This window comes from Pelmatolapia mariae, linkage group LG5, assembly GCF_036321145.2.
Source record: "Pelmatolapia mariae isolate MD_Pm_ZW linkage group LG5, Pm_UMD_F_2, whole genome shotgun sequence".
Lineage (NCBI taxonomy): Eukaryota > Metazoa > Chordata > Actinopteri > Cichliformes > Cichlidae > Pelmatolapia > Pelmatolapia mariae.
This window is the reverse complement of record NC_086231.1, coordinates 9,620,225-9,642,424: the sequence shown is the minus strand read 5'-3', so window position 1 is coordinate 9,642,424 and position 22,200 is coordinate 9,620,225. Positions and strand designations below refer to the sequence as shown.

At 40.0% G+C, this 22,200-nt stretch overlaps 1 protein-coding gene across 13 annotated transcripts in view; it reads left to right on the top strand.

Moving 5' to 3' along the window:
* Positions 1 to 1,353: 1,353 nt before the first annotated feature.
* The window catches only part of eif4g3a (eukaryotic translation initiation factor 4 gamma, 3a), a 68,922-nt gene continuing 48,075 nt past the window's right edge, over positions 1,354 to 22,200 (top strand). For 5 of the 13 annotated variants that reach the window (XM_063473598.1, XM_063473595.1, XM_063473593.1 and 2 more), the window contains exons 1-3: positions 1,354 to 1,973; positions 15,734 to 15,806; positions 20,747 to 20,911. In XM_063473598.1, the coding sequence (XP_063329668.1) occupies positions 1,798 to 1,973; positions 15,734 to 15,806; positions 20,747 to 20,911 (414 nt within the window). In that variant the 5' untranslated portion in view covers positions 1,354 to 1,797. The remainder of the gene's footprint in view (positions 1,974 to 15,733; positions 15,807 to 20,746; positions 20,912 to 22,200) is intronic. The other 8 variants (XM_063473594.1, XM_063473592.1, XM_063473600.1 and 5 more) reach the window with 5 other exon arrangements.

Here is a 22,200-nt window from a genome sequence, read left to right as displayed (position 1 = left end):
CCACTTTGGTGGGGTTTTTTTTTTCTTTAGCAATACAATCCTCAAGTTGTTGTACATTATCCCTCTTGACTAAACTTGATAATCTGGCTTTCTGTTATCTTCCATTTGCCTTGATTCAGTGTAATCTGAATTTCTGATATTGGGTTACTTTGTCTTTTACAGTAGTAGGTTATAGGTGTAAATGCATATGTTGCCTGATCATAAATCAGATTTTTAATGGCTCAGACATGTTCAAAACCTTTGCATTCAGAACATTTCATGTAGACCGGTTTTGATTTTTGTCAAACTAGTGCAAAATATGATTAGACAAACTAGCAACAGTATGGGGGGGAAAATTGGCTCACAGCTTGAGGTTTTTGTTTTTTCTAAATGTTCTGGCTCCTTCATGGTCATTACCCTGCCTATGCGTGCAGGGTACTAGAGGATGAAAGGAAGTACAGCTGCTGCATATATCAATTTTTCTTAAGTCCTCTAATTCTATTGTTTTCACCACCTCCCAACTTAAAGTACTGCACTCAAGTCATTAACTACTGAAATTTTTCAATAAAATGTACTGCTATTCCTTTTAAGGTGATGCAAGATGTAGATTCCTCCTTGGACTATCTTAAAACATATTGGGCATCTGTTTTGTAAATGAATAGATGATTGAATAAGGAAAGCAATAATCTCAAATTGTTTTCCTTATGTCTCAGATTTTTAAGTGGGGTAAAGGGTTTTTCACTGGCTCACTTTAAAAAAAAAAAAAAATAAAGAAAAATCAGTGCTGTGTTGTAATGCTGGTATTCCCAGGTCATAATGCACAAGTTTGGTCGATTTGGGTTGCATTTAGTCCAATATTTGTTTGATATTCGTGCACTTAAAAGGGGTGAATTAGGAACAATGAATTAGGATCTTTTAATTCATGATTAATTTCACTGGTCTTGCCTACTTGAGATCACATTAGGATGTGACTTATGAAGTAAATTAGTTGGGCATCCTTGATCTAAGGGAAATGCCTTGCGACGCAAACGCGAGAACGGTAGATGGCAGTGATAACACACAAGTGTTAACGCACAGCGCTGGTACTTCAATAGCCGAATACGTAAGATGATTATTTTTGTCCATACGGACACCTAATTTACTATAAACACCTGTGCAATCTCATTAATTTATTTTAGTAGTAATAAAAGGAGCCGGGTTTGTTACAGTTAGCAGTTACAGTCGTGATGAGACCGTTATTAATTCTAATTTCAAACTGGATTTTAAAATAGTGAAAAACTGATTTGGAACACATTTGGGGAGCGTCAGCCACGCCGTTTTCGTGTTTTGATTGAAGGTTAGTTGATTACCCGAGCGATTCCGTAACTGGCCGAGGATTGCCGAATCATCTGTCCTGCCCGGACTGCTGGAAGCGGCCGCAACGCCATGTTGGCGAAGTCTCTCATCTATGTGCGAAAAAAATGATAGAAAACACACTTGCCGAGAAGAAAAGGTAGATCGCCGAGGGAGGTTGAAGATCGCGGCGATTGTTTTTTTTTTAAACAGAAACGAACCGAGCCGGATCCGCAGAGGTTCCGGACGGGTGAGGGAGGCTAAACCTCCCACCGTCCCCATGAATAGCACCGCTGATCCTAACAGCGACTTTCCATGAAAAAAGACGTTTGTGTTGCTATTCGAGCTTCGTTATCCCAGTTCGTTAAAGGGATTTTGGGGCCTGCTTCAAGAATCCGCAACGCTTGCTCTATGTATGCAGGCTAGGCGCTGTTTGCATCAGTATTTATTAAGATATTGTTTTTATTTGTTATTGATTTTTTTGCGATGAGTTTGCCACCGAAAGTGGTCCCCAAACCCGCCGCTGTCGCAGTTAGCGGACCTGGAAGTGGCCCCTCTCCGTCGAGCCAACTGCGGGCTACCCTGACCTCCGTGTCTCTGCCGCCGGGAGCCCCAACTGCTCCTCAGCCCGGCGCTGTTCAGCCACCTCAGTATCCTTTGACGTGGGTAACGCAGAAATTACTTGTGTTTTCATGCATAATTTTCCCCTGTGACTGTAGCACATACAGATGTTTAATTAGTGATTAATAGCAGAGGTTGGACGTGGGGACGATGGTTTCGTTTGGAGGGAGCTGGGAGGGGAGGGGACAATTAGCTAGCTAACTGTGCTAACGTTAGCTCCCGAAGCCGGTTGTCAAAGCTAACGGAGATGCGAGTTTAATTTTGGGGGAAGTTGACGCCACACCACTGATTATCAGATATAACTGGCATGTTCCAATAAAAGTGGTGGTACATGATAATGTTAAATAAAGAGGTACTATTAGGTACAGTAAAGCTTTATCACCGTATCTCAACACCGGTTACCGGCTTTGTTCAGCTTTGGTTGTTGACTAGCAAGGTGCAGTTATTGCACGGTGCCAGCTAGTTAATGCTAGCAAGTGCCCAAGTCCGTCAATGCAGCGTCGCAAAGCAGTGCAGCTTCCTGTGGCTTTATTATATGTAACGGAGCTAATGGTACTTGCCTAAGATTTAGGCCCGGCTTGTGGGAAATGGACACAGCTTCCAGTTTTACATTAACGTTTGGTTTATGTGTGCATCCGGAGAGGCCTGTCAGTGCCAGGGCTGAGCTGTCACGGTGACAGCCGTCAGAAAGATGCTCGCTTGTTTTAATGACCGTCTTGACTCTTATAATGAGGTCTGGTTTGGTATGATTACAGTCAGCTGAGAAATCTCTTTAAAATTCCTTCACAACCATTTCTGTTTGTTCTCCTGAGAATCTGTCTCCAAATATTTAACAGGCACTGTGTAATTATATATATATATAAAAAAAAACGTTTATAATAATAATAATTATTACGGCCTTGTGCTCTTACTCTCCTTTGGGTGTACTAGGGGATGGCCCAGTTTTAATCTCTACCCTCAGTTTGGTGAAGTCATAGTGGTTATGTCAGCTTGTGTTTTATTTACAGCATGGTGTCGGTAGTGTGTGTGAGAGAGGATTAAGTTGATGTCTCCTGGCTGCCAGTGGCAGAGAGATGTATCTGTTTTGTGATCTGACAGCTTCTGCTGTGGCTTTGGGGTGTGATGGCTCAACCTGATTTCCTGCCTCCCACAGTCAGAGCCGCCCTGTGTTTATGACATCTGTAAGGGGCACCAAGTTGCTGATTGTAGCAGGTGGTAGTATAAAGGTCCCTCTTGAGTTGTTGCATGTTGTTTTTTTTTGATTTGTCTGTCAGTAAACCAAACACAACAGAAAAGATTAACATTCTCTTTATCTGCTGTGCCATGGCCTCTTTTGACTCTCAAGCTCTTTGTAATTGGTGCTACATTTGCTTAACCTACTTTCAGGTGCATGATAGTGAGGGCCTACTGACTGAGTACAGAAATACACCACCTCCACTTATCCATTTTAAACTTTGTTTAAGAAAGACTGATAAGAGGAATTCACTTTTTGCGTGTAATTGTAAGTTATGATTATTAAAAATTAGCTTAACCATGCTGCCTTATTTGGTATGATGTGCTATTGCTCATTTTGCTTGATGAAGTTGTGATTGTTGTAGGTGTCTCTGTGTCTTGATATAATGCCAATCCCTATATTACATAAATGCTGGTTACTTTATGAGATTATTTGAGATTAAATCTGGGGTAAAACTGACTTGAATTAATGTGATTTTTAGAGGGAAAAGATTTTATAATGTCCCTGTAGCTAGTTATGGCAACCAGAGATTAAACTGCCAGGACCTCTCTCCCTGAGTGGCGTCCACTTTGCACTGAACCCCAGTGGCTCCTCTGGATGGAAGGCTCATAGAAGAGTGGGTTCATGTGGCTCTTTCTGGCTGGGCCCACCGAAGGTCCCCTTATAGGCCTGATTCCTGCGTGGGGCCCCGGAATCCTGGGCAGGGCAGGGCAAATGGCTTCACTGAATTCCTTTTCTTTAGCGGGGTTTTCTGAATCACACTTAGTCTGGTCCCTCACCTAGGATAAGTTTGTCTAGGGAGATCCTACTAGGGGCAAATAACTCATGACAACAAAGCTTCTGGGACCACTTGGGCATGGAGACCCCACCCACACTCCCCTACGTATCCCATGACCCAGCACCATGGTAAGGTAGAGTAGAGCCCTTCACATAGATGAGCGACAAATGAGATGGTTCAGGCACCTGACAAGGAGGCTGTCCTTGGCACCTTGGTGTTTTGGGTTTGTCCATATTAGGAGGAGACCCAGAGCCAACCTCAGGACACTCTTGAGAGATTACCTTGGTGTCCTCCTGGGTAGAACTGGCAGAGGTGACTGATAAGGGACACTACTATACTGTGACCCTATAACCCAGATCAGTGTCAGAAAATGGATAGGGTTCACAATGAGTATTACTTTCACTGAAATTCTGATCATTACTTGTTCTTTTGTTATTGATTGATTTAAAAAAAAAAATGCCTGGTGTGGTACGTTAACTTCTTTTCAGCTCTTAAGCAATAAAAAAGACGCTGTGGGCGCTCTTCAAAAGAGAAATAATCAGACCAATGATAAACAAATATTTTCAATTATTTTTATTTATTTTTGATTTAATTTAGTGAAGCATAAAATACACTTTAGTCTATCCAGAGAGCAGAAATGCAATTGTCAATTCACTTTGACAGTGCACTATTTTTAAATACATCATACACAGCAGGAAGGTCCCACATGGTACAGATTTTTATTACTCTTTTGTAGTATTTTATATACGTTATCATTATTATTATTGTTATTGAAACCACTCAGTTTAGTGTTGGGCTCTAAAAACAACTTGGGTATATTCAGAAAAAGATTATTTTACACCTGTTGCCACTTCAAAGCCCTGTTTTCTTGTTGTTTTCAACATGTATGCTGCAGACAGGAAATACAATTTCTTTTGAAATCTATAAGTGTCAAAGTCATGCTGGCTGATGTCATTCAGCAGGATAAACAAACTCAAGGAGACGAGTAAATGTTGGTTCCGATGTTTGACCGATGAATGTGGGTGTGTATTTGTTGATGGTGTAGGTTCAAGAGGTGATCACCTCGGTAGTTATTTTGGAGTCTGCATTCTGCAGTGGTTTTGTATTAAATTTTATCAGGAGGAAATAGCAGTCTAAATTAAACTGTATCTGCATCAAATTAGTGAAGTTAACAGTAAAATAAACTAAGCCAATTTCTTCTGGCCCTTCCCTGTTACTTCACAGATTCCTGTGAATACACTAGACTGTACAGCGTTTGAGTTTTATGTCTGTATGTAAACAGACCATCTGAGTGTTGCCACTAGGCTGACCTCTCACTCTGTTGTGACCTCTAAGGTCAGGAGAGTGGGATCATATTACTCTCTGTCTGGCCTTGTGTGTGGGAATTTCTTCTTTGGCGAAGTTGCTGTGTGTCATTGTGGTTCCTGTGGGGGAACATGTGTGTGATGGAGGAGTGGGGGGGGGCAGTTTGTCTGTTCCTGGTTGCCAGAGAGACCCCGAGCGCATGCGTCTGCTGCTACACTTGCCAGACAATGGCACTGCTGCTTAGCATTCAGAGAGAGAGAGGCCAAGGTGGCGCTTCCCACCATCTGCCAACAAAGGCCCAGGTCACCCAGCCTGCCTCAGCCCCCCCTCATTTCCTTCCATCCCCCCTCAACTCACCTCACCCCACTGCTGAGCCAGCTGAGAAAACTGAGGGCTTCTCCTCATTTTTTTGCCCCCTGATCTTTTTTGTTGGTTCCCCTATCTAACTCCACAATTTCTAGACTTGCTCCTTTTTGTCCTTAGAATTTTAATAGTTTTTAAAATAATCTTTAGTGGTTGTGCCCTTAATATAAAAAAAAAGAAGCGTCTTGAAAATTCCTGTAGAAGCCACTTGACTGCTTTCTTTATATGCCTCTGGGAACTTATTTACTTAGTTATTTTGAAGCAGGATCTAAAATCAGCTGTTATTTCAGTGGTCAGCAGGAGATGAACACTGAATATGAAGACGATTGAGCGTGCGTCAAGGCTGCATACAAGATTTACTTTATTTATCCGAAAGATGTGAAATACATGTTACAGCAGTCTGAACAGTGGAATATGACATTTAAAAAGCTCATAAATACACAAAAGAAAGAAGCACAGGGTAAATAAAAAATAATAATTATAGGAGGTCATTTAAAAAGGTAAAAATAATACAACTCAAATAAGTCAAAACAAATATATACTGGTATGTGGTGTAAGGTAGTCCTGTAGTGTAGCTGAAATAGAGGGTGCTTCTGTGCCCAGTAACTCAGTGGTGTTGAAAGATTTTATGGCAAAATTTCCTGGTGCACATGTGTCAATATTTGCAGAAAATAGCCTATATGTCATTTAGAGTGTCGTTAGCCCTTTTTTTTGTTATATGTTGTCTTTTGATAACACCTTTGCAGCATATTGACCTAACATGGTACCTACAGTTTAGCTATCTGTGATTTGTTCTGCTCTGGGAAGCGATCTGCTTACATCCTCTGTATTAGATCAGATCCTTTGATGTGTACCAATGTCTCAATAACTGGTTTTTATTCAGTTGCAGTAATAGTGTTTGGTTGATGTAAAATTCTAAGGCACACTTGGACTTGCATCAACTACCGCAGTAAGGGGTGCAGAGGGTGATTATTTCAGTGACCCACTCTTTATGTAGAGAATCAGTAGTATAATTTGATAAAAACCTGCTGAAAGGGTTTGCGGACTTTGCCACAGCAAGGTTTTTTCCTCCTGGGATTTGTACGTCTGTCACCATCTTTGCTGTTGCATAATCCTCCCATAAATTTCCAAGGATTCTTTGAGTGGCATGTCTCTCTCCCTTAATGTGGCCAGGCATGCAGTCACACTCAATGCTATGCACCTATGTAATGTATGTACCCAGCTGGTGGTTCTCACAGAACAGGAGTCCTGTATTTCAGGACAGGTGTGTGCAGCCTGCATGAGAAGATATTCTCATGAGCTCACTCACTGTGGGATGTTATAAATAAACTGCTGAGTTGTTATGAGCCAGCATTCAGGGCCGTTCTTTCCAAAGAGGCGTGGCCTGTTGTAGAAGACGTCCTGTCAGTTCTCTCCCGGCATTACAATCTGAAGTGACATTTCCACATCATTGTGTATATTGTTTCTGTATTTACTTCTGCTAGAGCATTTCAGACACATCCTGGAATTAGTGGAAAACTGATATTTTCTTGTCATGGACACACTGCTTTCAGCTGTTCTTATAGTACTGTGCTTGGAGAGCCATCTCACCCACATGATGATGCTCTAAGGTCAGTGATGAAGTTGTTTATGTACTCCTGTCAGCAGGTAGTGCTATTACTTTTTCCATTAAAATTTAGATTTTTGTGTAGGTGCAAGAATTTAGACTTTGCCCTACAATTGTACAAATTCAGTGCACTACAGCTAAATAATTGCTTAATTTGTGTGAAGTTGAGAAGGGCTTTTTCAGCGTGTAAGATCTGGGAAATTGTTGTTTGCATACTTTGTTGATTTTGTGCTAAGCAGATTGAGTATTTGAGGACTATTTGGTAGCACTTTTTGTTTTGAGAGCACAAATCATCCTGCTAGTTTTTATGGGTTACTTATGGGTTTTCATATGAAAATTCATTACTGACAATAAAATTAATCAAAATACATCACATCAAACAAATTCGCATTTCCTCAATTTTCACAGAAAATAAGTGTTGCTGCAAATAAATGGTTACTTGGTAACAGTAAGTAAGGGCTGTAGTTTTTACCTTGGCAGCATTTTAGAGAGCTGCCTTTCAGCTTATATACAGTGTAGACGTACTGTTTAAAATTCCTCTTAAAACACAGCCATGTCTTAGGCTTTAAAATTATTATTTAAAGTTTGAATGACAGCCTTGACCTTTGCAGATTTTATGTTAGGATCATATAACCTATATAAAAGGTGGATGTAGTTTCCGTGTCTCAAAAGTTAAGCCAGTGCCAAACTGAAGTGTATATTTCTTTTCGTTGGCTAGCAGGAAGTGACTATTGTGGTTTCAAAAAGAAGCACCTTTTTGGAAGCCTATGGGAAAACTGCCCTTTGCTTCAATTGATCTGTGGCCTCAGACTTTACTGATAAGTTTATGTACTCAGTTGCAGCTTGTAAGGCTCATTGAATACAACATAATATATTTTTGGGGGTCAATTGTTGTCCTCCAAAAGTTTTAAAAAGTAATTAAAGCTGAGGCAGGCCTCCTGCTTATGTCATTGACAAGTTGTTATCATATTAGTGTGCTTTGTCTCATCACTCAGTGTTCACATTCAGTTTTAAACACTAAAATGCTGACTGCATAAACCAATGCCATGCCAAGAAAACCACATCTGTCTTTTATCTTCAGTCTATCATATAGTGCTAAGTTATCAGCTAAAATTAGGGAGCTTGGTTTGTAAAGTGAATCCACAGATTTTGTGGGTGTATTGTATAGATACCTGCTATTTTAATTAGGTGTATGTAACATACAAAAAAAGAATTGCACTCACCCAAATTGGAGAACACATTTCTTGGAAATTCTGTTACACAGTGGGCCATATTATTTGTTAGATATTTGCAGTTTTTCCTTTAGTTCAGTAGCCCCAATAATGAATAATGTAAAGCTTTAATTTTAAGAGCAAGTTAATGAAAATTCACCCTTGCGACCAAAACCATTTTTATACCAGGTTGTAAACATGCTTATTTTTGCCCCAACTGGCCATTCAAGGAACTGCATTTTTTAAGGTACATTGTGTAATGACTGACTCGTCAGTAAATATAAATAACTCTTTCTCCACCAGCATTGCGTCAGTCCTCAGAAAGTGTCATGAGAACTAAGTGCTTTTAGTTGGTGAAATTCATAGTTAGCTGTAACTTACCTAATGTAAGTCTTTGAAAGGCATGTAGTGACAGTTATCGTGGCATTATTTCACTCTGTTAGAAACATAGCTTTTATATAAATGAGGGTTAGAGCTACTGAGAGATGCTACACACTCATGATAGCCATTTGTCAATGGCAGTCCCACCTAAAAGCCGAATCACAGAGTAATTTGCTTGACATCTTTTCATTTGGTGGTTGGTCACCAGTGGTCATTTTAAGCTTGGTGACAAGCATCGCCCTTTATTGTATATACCATTCACTCATGGTTCAGTGAGTGCAGTGTAGGAAATGTTACTTTTAAAATGTATTCCATTACAGATTACAGAATACGTGCCCCAAAATGTATTTTGTAACGTATTCCGTTACGTTACTCAATGAGAGTAACGTATTCTGAATACTTTGGATTACTTAATATATTATCATGCTTTTTTACAACTAATGAATGTCCTATTGCTGTGTGATTTATTACTATTACTGAAGGCTACTCGCCATACCAATAGCAACTAGATTTTTAAATCTTAATATAAAATGAGTAACAGTAGAGTGGACTTTGGTAAGGCTGCACTTTTTGCAGCGATCTCGTATAGAAAACTATTCCGCGCGTATATAAAAGAGGTCCGTGGCTCCGAACCGTAGTAAAGAGACCTCTGGCTAATACGTCGGGTTCCGTGTCGGGCTCGTAGCTGAAAACTAGCTTTACTTTGTTGTCTGGGTCAACTTTGCTAGCGAGAGACAGAGAGAGGCGTTGAAAGGCTGCTCCAGCGGAACTTATTGTTTCGGAGGAAAACAGGAACACAGTGTACAGTCGAGTCTTAATAGCTTACTTACAACTGGGCTCATCAGGCACTCTTTTTGGCTGCAGTGGTTATTATTATATTTACATGCTTCCAGCTCCTGTTTCTGCTCGGTGACAAGTCGTACTTTTCGACTCTCCTTTTTCTCCCTCCCTCACTCACAGACACATAACGGGTATGGCAGTCCATTCTCCCTGCAGCACGGACTACACTGCCCATGAGGCTACATTCTTTAGGGCTATGCCTGTAACACTCTGCTATTGCCTTCATATTAAATCATTTAAAAAAATATTTCTTCACGTCATTATGAGACGCGAAATTGAGACACGGGCATTTGAGCCTCTTAATGCGTGTTTTGTTTGGGTTTCCACCGGCGTGGAATTACCAAAAATAGAGACGGCATAGCCTAACATATGAAACAGGAAAAGACCGCCGTGTAATCCATTTATTTCAACAAAGTAACTGTATTCTAAATACCACCCTTTTAAACGGTAACTGTAACGGGATACAGTTCCTCATATTTTGTATTTTAAATACATAACGGCGGTACATGTATTCCGTTACTCCCCAACACTGAGTGATGGGATCAGTACCTCCAATTAGTTGTCTCTTTAAAGTTAAAGAAAGTTTTGCCTTATGTGCATTTGGTAACTTTTGGTAGTTGCTGATGCATGTCACTGAATGTCAGTCACCTTCTCTTTATGCCCATCACCTCCTTCGCTTGCTACCTGCTACTACATAAATGTGATGTTTTGCTGAATAAAACTTGAAACTAGCTAACAAGCAAAAAGGCAAAATTAAAATGTTTATTGAGGTCACAAATAAAGGCAACCGACTGCCATTTTCTCATAGACTTATTTACTTTATTTTTAAACTAGATGAGCTTCTGGCCATTGGAAAAGAATGCAGGTTTTAATGGTAGATCTGCATTGGCTTCACTTTCCAGGCACGTAATGGCTTTTTTTTTTCTTTTCTTTTTTTACAGTCTGTGGCTAGAAGTGGAAACTTTTCTGCCCGTTAATTTAAAATTAGTATCTTTATAAAGAAATACAATTTGTGTTATAGAGATCCACAACCATAGCTGCTTAAGATATGGTTTGTTACAGTCAAATCCAAAAACCTACCACCCTATTGTTCATACTGTAGTGAAAGAGCAGTCTCAGCAACAGCAGTGAGAGCTTTGTGAGCTTCGCTTTTATCCAACTGTGTGTGTGTGTGTGTGTGTGTGGCCAGTGTGCCAGCAGGGAGGAGGGTTTGTATCTGCACCATCTGGGTCGTCTCCACTCGCTTCCTGTATGTCCACTTTGAGAAGGTACAGGAAGTACTCTGAAATTTGCAGGTAGTCTACATCATTCAGACGAGCCTGTAGGACTATCATGTAATTTAACATTTTTGCCCAGCAGAATTTCCATGATGTTTATCAGTCATTGCACCACTCTCATTTCCATTAGACCCTCTCTTGCTTCTTTGTTTTGGATACTTGTCGTGATTTCTTGAAGTTGTTAACTTTATAGCTCTGATTCATTCATTTATTCAGGAACAGCATTTATTCAGGATTAGTTTATTGAGCTGTATCATCCTCCTGATCAGACGTTTACTATGTGTAAAGCTGTATCTCCTCCTGTCTTCCCCTCTCTGCCTCTCGCACGTTCAGCACTTAAGTGGCTTTCCAGTAAGCTAATGATGAAGCAGGGACCGCTGCAGCTTTTCCTTCCTAAATGAAGCTTATAGGTCACTGGAGGGGTCGAGGACAGGGAGTAGTGTTTGATGCTACTTTGGGATCTCAACAAGAAAGATGCGTCTGTTTGTCTGTTTTAGACCAAAAATGTACCTCCCAATATAAGAAACTACACTTTCTTTTTTCCTTTTTCTGAATGAGCAACTTTTATGGCAAATGTTACTATTTCGTTATGGTTTTAAAAAAAAAAAGTTATAAAAATGTGGTCACTATCTTCAAGTGTCCTTACAGCTGCTTGAGATACAGGTGGTTTGTGATTATATATCCTCAAATATTTCTTGAATCGGTCCATGGGTCAAATGTGAATCCCCCCCCATTGATGCAATTCTGATCAGCTTGATGTTATAGGTTATATTTCAGCAGCACTGGCACTCTCATTTTTGAACTGTAAGCCTGTGCTTGGCCTCCTTCCCAAAACAGACAATTAATGGAGATTAAAAAAAAAGGCTAATGTCTAATTAGTGCAGTCATCTACTGATATGGTTATGCCTGATGCACGCAGTAGAGCATGACTGCAAAGTGTCTGCATCCATCTGGTTGCTCGACCACCCGCATGGAGAGCTTGACATGAATGATGTTTTGTCTGAGGACAGTTTGGTTTCCCTGCATGATCACCTTGATATACCACTGCAGTATTAATTTTCTTCTACAGACTCAATAAACTTAAAATAAACCGGAAGAACTTTTAATATGGAAGGAAAACTAAGAATGTGTGAAACCACCATCATTTCTAGTTGCAGATCTAGTTGCAGGGCGGTTGTGGCTCAAGAGTTGGCAGTTCGTCTTGTAATCGGAAGGTTGCCGGGTCGAGCCCCGGCTCTGACAGTCTCGGTCATTGTGTCCTTGGGCAAGACACTTCACCCGTTGCCTACTGGTGGTGGTCAGAGGGCCCGGTGGCGCCAGTGTCCGGCAGCCTCGCCTCTGTCAGTGCGCCCCAGGGCAGCTGTGGCTACAATGTAGCTTGCCATCACCAGTGTGTGAATGTGTGTGTGTGTGTGTGAATGGGTGGATGACTGAATGTAGTGTAAAGCGCTTTGGGGTCAGGCCATTTACCATTTACAGATATAGAATTTGGCAAAACCAAAAACTTGGCCAGTTCTCTGATTAAATAAGTGTAATGGAGTATAATAATCAAACGCTCAAATTTACTCAAAACATAACAATTAAAAAGTGATCAAGCTAAAGAAATGACTCATGTTTTCCCAGCAGCAGGAAAGCAGCATTTATTTATGTGTTGCCTTTCACAGAAAGAAGAGCTTTGCAGAAAGCAATTAAATTTTTTAAATTTGCATATTATCTTAAAAGAAAATGTATAAAATAAAAGCAGAATGAAATATACCATGCAAAACTTACTTTAAACTTATTCAGAAGCAAACATGTAACAGGGTTAAGAGTAGCAGAATTAAAAGACCAAAGTATATATTTCATAAAAGCTTGTGTGGCACAAAGCATGTTACAGAAAGGTATATCTTGAACTGACTTTTGGCTGCAGGTGATTTCCTTCTCAGACAACAGAAATCTGTGTGCTGCCTTTGAGCCATTTAAATAGTGACTCATTTTTATAATTTGGCGACTGTGGTCAAAAGCTTAGACCTGCCAATTTTTGGTTAGTTAGTGTGTTTTTTTTCTTACCAGGTGTATCTGCCTCGTCTTCCCCAGTTGTCTTTTTCTCCCTCCTTACAAGGGTTTGGAATTAAAATCTGCTTCCAAATTGTCTCTCAGACTTGATGGTTTCCAACCTCATCAACTCCTTTTATTACTGCTGGCATGGCATTACTGGCAGATGAATTGATAACATCAAACCTTTGCACACCTGAGTCACACATAATCTTTTCTACACTGTGGGCAGACTTGGATAATCATACAGTTGCACTGACAGAAATCTTGAATCTGAAAGCAAACAATGTTGTAAGAAATGTGGCGTCACTGTTTTCAAATTTCCTTCTGGCTGAAATAGCGACATCCTTTAGATGCAGTTGATTGAAGATTTAGAAATGGCATTTGTGTCAGTCATAGACTGTTAAAAAAATAAATAAATAAAAAAATGGATGGTGTTTGTTGGAGTAGTTAACACTAGGAAGCTTTGTTATCAGCCTATATTCATGAACTATATGGGTGTGATGTAAAGACACACTACCTTCTATCTAATAATACTAAAAAAAACACACATAAAAACAGTCTGGCACAGCACTTAAATTTTAATTATCACAACTGAAAGACAAACATCTTGGATGGCCTTTATCACACAGCCGCTATATTAATCACACAATTCCATTAAAAATGCTCCAAACTGCAACAGATAAATATGGCAGAGGTCCAAATCAGTGACGTCAATAAATGAAGGTGAGGCTTCGCAGATGGCGATCTGCTACAGCTGGCCGTGTGTGCAGAACTGTCATTTAGGTGTCCACGCTTCTAAGTTTAAAATCTCAACACAAAGGGAGGTTAAAAAAGTAACTATTTTCAAAAGGATTGCCCTGTTACAGATTTTATGAAACAGGGAGCTATCCACAGGGGCTAACAGAGTCTGTAAACACACTTTAATGCTGTAAAGTTGGACATTTTACCATGCAAAATTATGGGGGTTGACTCGGTTTTGAACCAAGCCTTCAGGGGCTGTTGGAGGAACTGCAGTTTTTGGCACTTCCACAGTTTCATTTTGCGTGCTATGTTTCAGTATGTTGACTACCACGTTTGACTTCCAGGTGAACTTGCACCTGTTGCCCTAGTATGTTGAACCCTGCTTTTGCGCCCCACCCTCTGTTTACGGTCTCCACGGCTGTCTGGAACCCAGCAGAAATACTTTGAACTAATTTTTACTATTGCAACTTAGAAAATATTGATGTTAGTCACATTTCCTAGAACACTGAGTAATATCATTAAAAATGTAAGGACAAAAGATTCAGTTTCTGTGTATGGTGGTATAAAACGAAGAGAATCCTCTCACGGGAGAAGCGTGACATATTTGCTTAAAAGTACTTTGTTTCGTTCTCTGTGTATAGTTCATATTTTTCACCTACTTTCGAATGCTGCATTTCTTGGATGTTGCTTTTCTAGCTATCATGTGTAGTCTGCAAATCATTGAAGAAACCTGTCTTATATTAGAGTCATGTGGGAAATGTTTGCTGTCTGGCTCTCAAAGCACCAATAAAAAGAAGGTGAAAACTGTAAATGCCATCTTCCACGTAGTTTTTGTACTCTTCCTCACATAGACTGTCAAATCATTGTGACGGGACCGAGCTTCTAATTACTCCTAATATCTTTGTATGTGTGTACTGTGTAGTGTGGGTGGGTGTGTTGTTTTTTTTTTTTTTTCTTCTTCTTTTTTTCGTCTTCCTTCTCCAAATTCCTCGGTAATGAAACTGATAATGCTTCCTGCTGTGCTTCCGTGTTTTGATTCGCAGCCTTCTCTTTAAATAATTCTTTTCACTCTGTCTTATCTCGTTACGAGTAGCAGTGCTGGCAGGGGTCCCAGAGAGATGACGGGCCCTGCAGGCAAGAGCAGGACTAAGGAAGAGAGTTTAGGGCAAAGGGAGGTGTGATTTGGGTGAAAGGAAGAAAGCCAGACGTTCGGTTTCCCTTAAATCATGTGATCAGCAGTGTGTGTGAGCCTGTCTGTCGCACACAACTGCCTGAGCAGGTTACTAAACACAGGCCTTTCCTTTTCTGTATGGATTTTACACATTCCCCCTTTTATCTCTTCTAACATCTCAGTGATGTCTTGATTTATTATGTCTTTCCTAAGCTTTAAAGAAAGTGATCACATACTCTGGTTTCGCTGCAAACAATTATTAAACTCTCGAGTGTTATAGATTTTCTTTTGTGTTATGTTGTAGTTTTTGTTTAACCGCTTATTCTTCACAAAGTTGAAGGTGAAGAGAATTAATATTAAATGTATTTTTCGCTGTGCTGCCAAATAGTTGTTTCAGTCCTCACTCTTGTGCTCCAGCTGCCCCCCAGCCTGAAGTAGCGCAGAAATCCATTTCAGATTTTCCCTTTAACTCTTGCAAAATGGTGAAGGTACATAGTGTACTCTCAGAGATGGGGCATTTTAGGCGGGGTTTGTGTGGTTGGAGGGGGGGATCCTTGAAATTAAGCTACAGGACATGGGGTCTGAGGGAAGCCCTCTGATGATCTGAATGTATTTAATTAAATTAAACAACTGCAGAACATTTTTCAGTGGATTTGTGTTGGTTTTGTGGTTTTTTGTTTTTTTTTAACTCTTAAACATAACAGATCAGTTCTCTTTGCATGCTTTAGTAAGCCATATTTAGACTCAGCAACACCTCTTCTAAAATATGACAGGAATCTTACCTGTCTGTGACTTAGCAGGATGCCAGTTTTTATCTCCTGTTGCTTGAAGAACTTCCCTTAACATCCTCTTTCCAGAATCCCACGGGTTCAGCCATCACTGGACGAACGAATCTTCCCTACACAGCCTGGAGTCGCTGCAGTCTACAGCGTGAGTCACTGCATGCAGCCCCTCTTTTCAGACACTGTTACATTCATATCCACCTGTATATACTGTATGCTGCAGTGCATATGCAGGAAGGTTACACTTTAAGTAAAAACACACACTGAAGACTCAGATTTGTTGTACTGACTTTATGCTTTTGCACACACTTTTATTATGGTCACATAAGTCACACAAATTATTGCTTATTTTAATTTGGTTACTGAATTTAATGCGATTGTGTACAACCATTCATTCATGAAGGTAAAACCTGAAAACATGTAATAATATTTTTGTAATATGGAATTATGTCATTCTATTTGTTATGTATTATGCCATTGTAATTTTGTGGTGTAGTGGTTAACACATGGAGGAGACGCAAAACCCGGCCTCAAAGCTCACAAGCTGCTATACTACTAGGATTGTGCCAAATTAACATGTGGATGCCTCTGCTGTTGTGACCGCTTGGGAAATAAAGGAACAGCTGAAAATATCATTATGTATCATAGTTGATAAAAGAAAATAATCATTCCATTCTGCTGATGTCAGTATGTTTTCATAAAAAATATTCTGTATTTGTTATTTATTGCCAAATTTTGGTGCCTTTAACCAGTGAGCTAGAAGAAGCAAACTGATGGCTGACCTCCTGGCCCCTCTGTGTGTTTTTACCAAAATGCTGTTTTCCTAGGTTTAGACACCAACATTAGTATGGGTTGTTGGGAGTTTAAATCTGAAGCTTTACAGGTATCCCTGAAAACTAGTAAAATGTTCCAGGTATGTATTACAGGAAGAGAAAGACGTCCTGCTGACTCAGCACTCCTCTTTGCCTGTGAAATTAAAGTGAAAGTATTTAATATGTGTGGTAGCAAAAAAGGGGAAAAAAAGATACTTAAAATTAAGGATGGACAGATCCAGAATTTTCCAGTTGCTGTACAATGTTGTTATCATGGCCTCAGCTCAATACTAGAGTTATTCACAGCCCAGTACCGCATTATTCAAGTTATTTGTACTAGTTGGAGTTTTTTCAGCTCGGTGTAAGAGCAGTAGGCTGCTTCATACTCCTGTCTTACAGTTGTACTCGTTTTTCCTCTTCCTGATCTCGCTCTGTTTCACTTTGAGTGCAGAATGGAGCTGAATTCCTGTCGAATTGACAAGAACATGTCATAATAAAAACTTTCCAAAATGGACATAACATAAATGAGAGTCAGAAAGACAGACAGAGATAGCATTCCTCTCCTTGTTGTGTGAGCTTTGGCCGTGTAAGTGGACATGACTGCACAGTTTGCAGTTAAGTACAAAAGTGGAAAAGTTTTGTAAACACATGAAGAAAATCTGTTGCTGCTGCAGGCGTGAAGTACCTCCACACTGCTGCCTTTTGCTGTTAGCATCCTCATACTATTTATCTCCCAGCTTTATGTGGCACAATAAACAATTTAAAGTTAAATTGAGTAGATTGGTTTGTTGTTACCAAAAGCTGTTGAGTAGGTTAATTTACCTGTCAGTTTGTCATTTTATAATGATGGTGCTACAACATCGCACAACATTATTTGTAACAATAACAAAGAGAAGGCTTTATGCTGAAACGCAGCAGCAATTTCGTCAGCATGGTGACTGTAAACACTTTCTAACCAGAAATATTTTTTACTCTTTTCGATGTTAAGATTGCCAAAGACTATAATGGTGGAGATCCTGTTTGCTGTCAGTCCAGTGTTTGACATTAGGATTGTTTGGAACTGGGCAATAATAATACAAACTGTGCAAACATGCATGTGTGCTTGTAATTTAAAAGAGCACATACATGTAAGGAAATTCTTTTGTGATCAGATCACAGCAGGCCTGATCTGCAGATTGGTTCCCTCAGGGTACCTCTGCCATTTACTGACTCCTTCAGGAATTAATTAACATTTTCTTCATCATATCTTTGTCATGATAATATTTACATAATTTGTAGTATGTAGTATGCCTGGAGCATAAACATATGAGTTAGGAGGATTTGGTAGACAATTAGATTTGCCTGAACTTTAGAGGCTGCGTATTGCCTGGTAGTCGGTGACCAGTCACACCCACTGTACCTCTCTAAAGACAAAAATAAGCCCAGCGTAGCAATCTTAATGAGGCGAGTAGTTAGCAGAAAGAACAGAAACTGTTCAAGGCGAAACCACCTGTGCCTGTTGTGACACACCTTGTGAATGAACAGAATAGGAATAGTTTTTTTGGTTTTCAGCTTAGATATGAATGATGATTTTCCCAGTCTCCCTTTTTGTCTTTCATTGTGTTTCTTTTTTCAGCTTAATTTTTGTAAAATGTTAAACGGAACCACAAATCACCAAAATACACCAACATCAGTGATAGAGTTGATGCATTAGGTATCTGAGATTTTAAAAAAAGATCATATTATCTTGCTTGTTCGCTTGTGCGCTTAACATTACCAGTATTGCTCTTGCTGAGCCAGATGGAGGACTGGGTCAGAACTTGGCCTCTTGCACTTGACGGAGGTGTAGTTATATCATTATCAGCAGCAGAGTTGCCAGTGCTCTGACCAGGACTACGTGCCCTGCTGTCAACAACCTTTATTGTACTAACAGTACAATTTTATTTTACTTTCACCTGTCCGCTCACCTCTTGCCCCCCTCGCCCACGTACTCAGTGAAACAGAGAGCAAACCCAGGATGACTGGCGTGACCACAAATATCAGCAAAAAGCATTTTTGCTAGCCCTGCTCGATTCTACTATAAATATAATCAATATGTGGCGAGCAGTGATTAGATTTGTTAGAGCGCTTTCTGAACTATTCAAGGCAAAACCAAACCACCTGTGCCTGTTGTGCAACACCTTGTGAATAAACAGAATAAAATTTTCTTTTTCCTTTTTTTTGGAAAATGCTTGAAAAATACTGCAGATCCAGGAGCAAGTGCTGAAAATAGACAAAGAATTAATGTATAAAAATCAGCAGTGTTTGCTTGTTGCAGGCTGCAGGGTTTTGAATGTTTTTCTATGTTGTCGCATGATCTAGTCACATGACTGTTATGTCAAAACCAATTAATCAGCCTGATATTGATTTAACAATTTATATAAAGATAGTAGCCATTATAAAACGTGATGCTTTTTTTTCCTGTAATTAATTCAGCTAAATATTGATGTCTCACGTAGACTCAGTTTATCGTTGATTTTTACATCATGCACTCATGCAGTTTTTAACATTGGATTTTCTTGAATTGTAAATATAATTCAACAGAAAATGGAACAATAAAAAGTGATCTGAACTAAACCTTGGCACAGCCGGCAGGGAGTGAATTTAGGATTTTTTTGGGTGGGGCAGCTAAGTCTAATGGTACATGCGTTGAATTTAAAACTCAAGACAGTGTGTCATCAATCATTATCATTAATTAGAGAATCACTGTAAAAAACAAATGTGGCATGATTATTCTTTCATCTCAGTCTTGTTTTCATAAACTTTGAAAGCTGAAACGATCGCTGAAAATCAAATTTGATTAATCGCATGCCCTCGAATAGACGTTAACTGATACTTAATGAAAGGAGGGCACATAAACAGGGTAAATAACAAAAAAAGGGGTTTTTTTTAACCTTTTGATTTATTAGGGGAAAATGTGTCTATTTTTACAGGGTCTGGCATTTAACAGTACGCTAGAATTGACCTTTTTTTCTGACACCACACTGAAGATGTTTCCTGCCCTGATAACATTTCTGAATTGTGGAAGGTACAGTAAGTAGCTGCACATTAGACGAGGAAATGCTGTGTGCTTGGAGATGGGCTGTTCAGCTGTGAGCTTTGTTTATTCTTTGCAACCTAACAACACTGAAAACATTGGAGGCTTTATGAGATTTTTCAAGCTCTCAAGAAAGTTTGTGGGGTTTTTTTGGGGGGGGGCGGGGGGGGGGGGGCGTTAAAACTGCAACAATGATGACACTGGTGGAAATAAACGGCACTCGTTGCATGAAGCCGTTGCTCTGTATGGTGATAGTGGGGTTTACTCAGCCGCTCTTTCTTCTCTTCCCCCTCATGTACAGCCCCCATACAGTTGCTTACCTCCCCTCCCCCATCCCATCACACTGTATGTCCTCAGAGTCAGTCACTTGCCTGAAGCAATGCAGGCTCCTCCCCTGGTAACAGCAGCTAGATTAGTTGCTTTATCCCAGGTCATCTGAGGGAAGTGGGCCACACAGTGGAGATGCAGAGATACTATAGAGACTGTGCAGAGTATTGGCTATAAAGGTTACAAACATTTGAAGTTGAGAGTTTGTAATTTTAGTAGCAGAGTTTTTAAATCTCTCAACATAGAAAAGCAGCCCTTGTTAGAGGAGAAAATAAGAGAAGAGGGAGGCTTGCCTAGCTTTCCATTTCCCCTCCTTGTCTGCTTACTGATTTCTTCCTGCAGTATCCTGTCTCATTCCCTGGTGTTTTCAGGCCTGCTGCAGCAACAAGCAGCACCTGCAGTGGGGCCAGCCCATAGCTACAGCTGCCAAGGCCCATCCTGCCACACCACAGAGAGCTGAATAAAAAATCTCAGCCTTGTCTGATACTGCTCACCGCCGGTACCCACCCTGAACCCTTCCCTGTGGCTCAAGCCTGTTTGACATGACTCACTTCTATCTGTTGCACAGGATATTCTCTATCTATCACAGATTATTTGACCCAGTTTTGCCATATGAGGCCCAGACATACTTGCACAGCAGGCTACAGAAGAGGCCGCAGTCGAGTTTTTAGCAAAGTGCAGCAGCCTTCAGCAGCCATGCATGTTGAAGGTCTTCACCTCTCTGCATAAATACAGGGGCTAATCCTGCTGCTTGAGCGCTTAATTTACATCCCTCAGCAGGAGGGAGGACTAATGACCTGTGGAGCCCCGCCACTGCTGTTCCTCCTCTGCACCAGCCTGGCATAATATATCATTTTGTTTAACTCTTTAATTTTACTGCTTCATTTCATACAGGTGTCCAGGCATGGTCCTTCTTACCCTGCTCACGACATCACAAAGGGACACACTAATTTGCCGGGCACCCCGCCTGGTCATGCCCATTCCCCGGCGCTCTCTCAGGTATCAGTACCCACAGCTTCCCCATATCGCTACCCTAAGGGCTGGGAGGCAGGCGGAGGGGTGAGTTTGTCACTGTGACCGCCGTCATCCTCTCTGCATTTTCATGTTGTTCTTTCCATTTGTCTGCTTTCTAAAACATATAATGACAATTTTTTTTTAACCAGCAGATTTAAAAAAATTATCAGTTGTGTGTACAAAATATAAAATGATGCTGTCATTTTGGCAAAAAAAAATCTATTACAGGGTGTCTGCGAGTCCTTTAAATCTCTTAAATTCACATTTACTAGTAAAAAGCCTTGAAACTCCAAACCATGTACAATTCGACTGTATTGTTAAGGCTGTTCCTTATAATCTGACTGACTCTTTCAAGCTGCTTATTTGATCTAAAGCTCTATGAACTTTTATAGAGGAAAAAGTCATAGCTAATTTTAGCTTATGCCTAAGAAAGCATCCTAAAAACACAAAGTTCCCCATGAATAGTCTGGTGAGGGTCAATTTATTACCAGTGGGCTGCTGGGTGACCTGAAAATGATGATTAAGGCATTGCTAGCCAGCCTGCTCATTAGTCTATAGAGAGAGGACGATGTAAGTTTAATGACAAATGGCTTGAGAATAATAATTACTCTTGGTGCCCGGAAAATTGTATGCTTTTCTTTCAGATTAGTAAAACGTTTAGTCAGTGCATCTCTCTCTTTACCTTACTATTCATTGTGAAACGGGTTCAGTGTGTCCACATAGAACAACTATATTTCCACATTTGATGTGTGTTAAATTGTATTTATTTATTTTTTTGTACCTGTAGACACCCTGTATTAGTTTTGGTCATGTTGCCTACACCTACCCTTTGTTCTTTTGTTCTCCTTTCTTACGTCAGCCTTCATTTTCATGTTTCTCACTTCTCTAATTTCACAACATTTCTAATGCAGCGCTAAGTCATGTGTGCATGAGTGTCTTCTTTTAATGAAATTCACATGATTACATGATGAACACCGCCACAAAATCTAAGAGAGCAGTTCTTGTGCACTGCTGCCTATAGGAAAACATCCATCCACTGTTTTCTACACACAGTACCTGCTTAATCTTGACAAGGGTTCCAAAGTGAGCAACCTCAGCATGGATCTGGCAAAAGGGAGATAAACAGTCCAGCCTGTTGATTTTTCCAGTCTCCTATAGGGCTTATGCGTACTTAGAAAGAATGTTTACTTGACCTGTAAGACTTTGTGAAAGAATTAGAACACAAACTCAACCTTATTATGAGAGTATTATTAAGTTATGTTGGATTAATTCACAGTTTTATACTGATAATTATGTTTAGAAGCTTAAATATTAGTTATTTGACATTTTGTCCC